General features: G+C 56.4%; 1 protein-coding gene across 1 annotated transcript; it reads right to left on the bottom strand.

Annotated features, from left to right (window-relative positions):
- Positions 1 to 1,198: 1,198 nt before the first annotated feature.
- On the bottom strand, positions 1,199 to 2,134 carry LOC309603310 (olfactory receptor 14A16-like; the record flags this gene model as incomplete). Its single annotated transcript, XM_082338190.1, has 1 exon — positions 1,199 to 2,134. The coding sequence occupies one exon, from the start codon at positions 2,132 to 2,134 to the stop codon at positions 1,199 to 1,201; it is 936 nt and encodes a 311-aa protein (XP_082194316.1).
- Positions 2,135 to 5,667: the final 3,533 nt, after the last annotated feature.

A 5,667-nucleotide genomic window follows, 5' to 3' on the forward strand; every position in this document is an offset into this window, starting at 1 on the left:
GGTGCCTTGCCTCCTTCACCATGATGCCTGACTCTGCACTGAGAGCACCCTGCTGCGTGCCCCCACCTTGCACACTCACACAGCTTAGCTCTGCACTGGGGCTTTCCTCTCCCGAGAACTTCCCAGCCCAGCCCAGCCCCTTCCCACCTTTCCACACATCCCCTGCCCCCTCCCCAGCCCAGCCCAGAAGAGCAGCCCAGCCTGGGCTGGCCCCATGGCAGTGCCCACCGCAGGGTGCTGCAGAGCTCTGGGCACTCACCCCACAGCCCCAGCCCCTCTGAAGGGCACAGCAGCTCCTGGGGGCAGAGTGGAGGGGGTTCAGGCTCCCCATGAGCCCCAGGGATGGTGCTGGCCCCAAGGGCATGAGGCGAGGCAAGGCACTCTCTGGCTCTCCTGAATTCATATTGTAGGTGATGCCTAATGCTGACTGAATTTGCCCCTCCTCCGCTCCCACCAGCCCCACTGCCCACGACAACATCACAGTCCTGGCCTCAGGCAACTCCTGCATCTCTCCAGGCTCCCCTCCCTGTTCCTGCTGGGTCCCCACTGACTCCCATGGCATGCAGAGTCCTTGTTCGTGGATACGCTGATTTACTGCTTTGCTTTTGGGGGACATCACCATTGAGGGTGTTTCACCTTCTGAGCCTCCATTCATTCCAGCCCCAGGGCATGTGGTGAGTCCCCATCCTCCCCTCTCCTCACCCCTCCAAATTCATTTCCAGAGAGTCTGGTATATGCCATCACTCCTCTCATACATGAAGAAACCTGAGGAGAGAATGGGGAGCTCATGGACCATCTCCCCTGACACTGGACACCAAGAGAGCTCTTAAATCAAGAGCATTTTGTTCAGTGGAACTGAAGAGTACCATGAGCTTAACTCCGAAAACATTGAGAACACAAGGAGAACAGACTCTTGAAAACACCAATTCCTTGGTCATTTTCTTGGCAGCAGCTTGGGAGGAAGAGCCCAGCCTTCAGGAACTGGACCTGGGAGATTCTGTTGTATTGAAGAGCTGCTATTGGGCATGCCACATCTGGCACAGTGTTGTGCAAGAGTCAGAGACAACAGGATGAAACCTCAAGAGAAGTAGTAGAAGCCCAGCAAATAATCTATGAGCAGGATTATAACAAGAGAATAAAGCAGACGCAGGGCCTAAGATGCTAAACTCTGGGAAATGTGATGAGAAGGGAAGGCAGGTTATTGTTGGTGAAAAAGTGTCCGTTGACCCACTTTCCATAGGGCATCCTTGAGCTCCTTGTTCCTCATGCTGTAGGTGACGGGGTTCAACACTGGAGGCACCACTGAGTACAGCACTGCAACAATCAGGTCCAGACATGGGGAAGAAATGGAGGGGGGCTTCAGGTAGGCAAAAAACGAGGTGCTGATAAACAGGGAGACCACAGCCAGGTGAGGGAGGCACGTGGAAAAGGCTTTGTGGCGTCCCTGCTCAGAGGGGATCCTCAGCACGGCCCTGAAGATCTGCACATAGGACACCACAAGGAAAACAAAACACCCAAAGAATAAACAGGCACTAACCACAATTAGCCCAACTTCCCTGAGGTAGGCATGTGAGCAGGAGAGCTTGAGGACCTGTGGGATTTCACAGAAGAATTGCTCCAGGACATTGCCTCGGCAGAGGGGTAGGGAAAATGTATTGGCAGTGTGCAAGAGAGAGTTGAGAAACCCAGTGCCCCAGGCAGCGGCTGCCATGTGGACACAAGCTCTGCTGCCCAGCAGGGTCCCATAGTGCAGGGGTTTGCAGATGGCCACGTAGCGGTCATAGGCCATGATGGTGAGAAGACAAAACTCTGCTGTAACACAGAAAAAGAAAAAAAAGACCTGTGCAGCACATCCCAAGTAGGAGATGGCCCTGGTGTCCCACAGGGAATTGGTCATGGACTTCGGGACAGTGGTGGAGATTAAGCCCTGGTCAAGGAGGGAGAGGTTGAGGAGGAAGAAGTACATGGGGGTGTGGAGGCGGTGGTCGCAGGCTACGGAGGTGATGATGAGGCCGTTGCCCAGGAGGGCAGCCAGGTAGATGGTCAGGAAGAGCCAGAAGTGCAAGAGCTGAAGCTCCCGCATGTCTGCAAATGCCAGGAGGAGGAACTGGGTGATGGAGCTGCTGTTGGACATCTGCTGCTTCTGGGCATGGAAACTGCCAAAGGAGAGAAAAGAGAAAAATTCAGAGAAGCTTCTCTGAGCAAAATTTCATTCATTCATTGTGCAATACCTAAGGGTCCTTTTCTTTCCTGGGGGGCTGTTACGCAGCTCGGAGGCTTCAGCTGTGGTTTGTGCTGGCTGAGTGTGCTGTGCAGAGCCGTGCCCTCTCCCCAGGGGCTCCTGAAGGGTCAGCCCTGCTTTCCAGCAATGACCCCTGGAGGCAGCAACAGCCCAGGGTGTTTGGAGGGAGGCTTCTGGGGAGGAGTTCCCTGTGCTGCACTAGAGCGGAGGGCAAAAAGCCCAGAAGGACGCTTTCTTCCCCAGAGGAAGATGGGGGACGAGGTGCAGCAAATGGGTCCCGTTACACTGTGTTTTAGTATTCAGACACCCCCATCCCACTTGGGAAATGGTCTTGGAAAGGGTCACATTCCTCCATTGCCCCATTGCCTCAGTGCAAACCTCCGTCAGTGCTCCCATGCAGGAGGGCTGCTCTGTCCATCAGCCTGGTGCCCAGCTGCTCTGGGCTTGCACCGCTCTCAGCTGCAGGAGGACTGCACCCAGAGGTTGCTCTGCAAAGGACACTGGCCTGTCCTGGGAGCAGAGGGGTGCTGTGCCAGGTGCAGAGTTCAAAACACCTCTCCTTTCCAGCACAGCTCTGCAGAGCATGAGGAAGAGGACAGGACAAGGATGCTGATTGGCATGGGCAGATTGGGTGCTCTCAGACATCTCCAAGGTCCTGCAGGAGAGCTGTGCCCTTCTGGAGGGATGCTCACAGCCCCGCAGGACTCCCTGTCCAGCAGAATCCGGTGTCTTAAGGTGCTGTCTGCTAAGGGAAGCAGTGTCTCATTGCCCAAGCACTGAGTGCAGTGTCTCGAGCCTGGCAAATGAAGAGAGGGCGTGGGCACCTTGGTCCCATGCAAACACCTCCAGGGCAGCGCCCTCCAGGTCAGGGCCAGAGCAGGCACTCCACACCCTGACCCCTTGCCCCACACCACCACCGTTCCTGCCAGGGACCCCACGAGCGGGAAGAAGAGCAGCACAAGCAGGTGGAGGACCAAAGCAGAACTCTGTGACTCTCCTCCTAAGGGAAGCAAGGAGAGGAGAGGCGGCCGGGCACTCAGGAAAGCCTTCTCCTTACCCAGCAGAGCACAGCACCTCCCAGTCAGCAAAAGCCCAGGGCAGTCGCTCGCAGCCCCTTTGCCCTGAAGAGGGAAGCGGCCACGTGTCAGGAGAGATGCCCCTCTGCTGTGCCAGAGCTCTGGCTGCAGATGAGGCAACTCCTGCCCGGGACCACACAGCCTTGAGGGCAGAGGCTGTGCTGGGTGGGAGACGAGAGCAGGGGTCTTGCGCAGAGGCAGGTGTCTGCATTGGAGGGGATGACAGGGAGCTTCCCAACTTCTCCCTCCCATGCCATTTGGGGTTGGAGGTTCCTAGAGCTCTCTGCCCATGTCTCTGCTGCCTGGAGCTATCCCTGCCGGGAACTGTTGCTCTGCCCTCCAGTTTTTCCCTGTCAGGGATCACAGACCCCATCACCCACTCCTGTCTGCTCAGCTCTGACCTGAAGAACCCTCCCAGTTCCAGGCACTCTCCAGAGGTACTCCCCGCTTGCAGGCAGGAAGGAGCAGGTCAGAGAAACCCTGCTGAGGCCAGCAAAGGAGATGCTGGTGCTCTCTGGAGGGAGAGGAGTGGATGCAAGCAGTTGCCTTGCCTCCTACCAGACCTCCTGATCTCTCAGGGTGGCAGCTCAGGTCTCTCAGGCTCCCTCTCCAAACGCAGCAGCGCCTTTTCCCTTTGTCCTGAAACAGCAGGAAACTGAAAGCACAGCCTCAGGAAAGCTCTTTAGCTGTAAGGGATCCCCTGCCTTGCTCTTCCTCTATAAAAGTCCCCTCTGAAATGCCCTGGGCAGCTCTGGCTGCACAGCCTGCCTTCACCCCTTCCCCCTGGTCTAACATGAGCCCCTGGGCTGGGAGGCCTCCTCACAGACCCTGCAGGCTGGAGCCTATGAACGCTTTCGGAGACCCTTCCCGCAACGGCAGCTGCATTGCCCTGCACCAAGAGACTTACCGTGGCAAGGGCTGCAAAGGTTTCTTCCCTTGCAGCTCTCCTCTCTCCTCCCACTCCAGCCTGCCTTTAATCGCGCTCTGCCCTACTCCTTTGCCCAGAGCCCTGCTGCGCTTGGCAGAGGAGTTGCTCCTTGGCAGAGCTGTCTCTCTGCACTGCTGCCTGCTTACCAGGAGCTCCCTCCACCCCAGGAGCCTGTCTCAGCCCCAGAGGAGGGGACCTGCCCAAGATGTCACTGTCTCTGCCCCCCACCCCACTTGGCGCTCCCTCCAGGTGTCCCTGGGGCTCTCCAGGAACCTGCTTGGGAAGAGACTGAAGGAATCACCGCTGTTGCCTGTCTCACCTCTGCAGAGATGTTTCTTTGCAGCAGTGCCCTTGCTGCTCTCTGAGACACAGTTAGGTCTGAGAATCCCCCTTCCTTGGCCCATCATGAGCCAGGACACCTGGACACTGCCAGGGAGGCATCTCCTTTAGCCATGCTGAGGGAAGGCAATCAGCTGAGTCAGTGGAGGCATCTCATGCTGGATTTGTAGTGCTGGGGCTGGAAGGGACCTCAGCTGCCTCCCATGCCTGCCACAAATGCACAGGAGTTTTCTCCTTTCTACTCACAGAATCACAGAAATGTTGAGGTTGGAAGGGACCTCTGGACTTTCCCTTCCCCTTCATGAACCCATGTTAAATACAAGTCCTGCTTAACTCATTTGATATCCTTCTGGGATAAGGTCACCATCCCAGTGGATGAAGGGAAGTTGGTGGGTGTAGTTTTCCTGCATTTTAGTAAGGCTTTTGGTACTGTCCCTCACAGCATCCTTCTGGACAAGTTATCCAACTGGGGGATGAGCGGGTTCACGGTGCGCTGGGTGAAGAACTGGCTGAAGGGCAGAGCTCAAAGGGTCATAGTGAATGGGGCTGCATCTGGCTGGCGACCGGTCCCCAGCGGTCTTCCTCAGGGCTCAATCTTAGCGCCAGTTCTGTTCAATATGCTTATCGATGATCCGCATGCAGGAGTCGAATGCACCATTAGCAAGTTTGCTGATGATACCAAACTGGGAGGTGCTGTCGACTCTCTCGAAGGACAAGAGGCCTTGCAGAGGGATCTAGAGAGATTGGAGCATTGGGCTATGATTAATGGGATGAAATTCGACAAGTCAAAATGCCAGATTCTGCACCCAGGATGGAGTAACAGCGGGCACGAGTATAAATTGGGAGAGGAGTGGCTGGAGAGCAGCCCTGCAGAAAGGGATCTGGGGGTGCTGGTGGACAGCAGGCTCAACAGCAGTCAGCAGTGTGCCCTGGCAGCCAGGAGGGCAAACCGTGTTCTGGGGTGCATCAAACACAGCAAAACCAGCCGGTCCGGAGAGGGGATTATCCCGCTGTATTCAGCGTTGGTGCGGCCTCATCTGGAATACTGTGTGCGGTGCTGGGCCCCGCCATTGGAGAAGGAT

This window comes from Platalea leucorodia (genome assembly GCF_965183815.1).
Source record: "Platalea leucorodia genome assembly, contig: HAP1_HAP1_SCAFFOLD_54, whole genome shotgun sequence".
In the NCBI taxonomy this organism is placed as follows: domain Eukaryota; kingdom Metazoa; phylum Chordata; class Aves; order Pelecaniformes; family Threskiornithidae; genus Platalea; species Platalea leucorodia.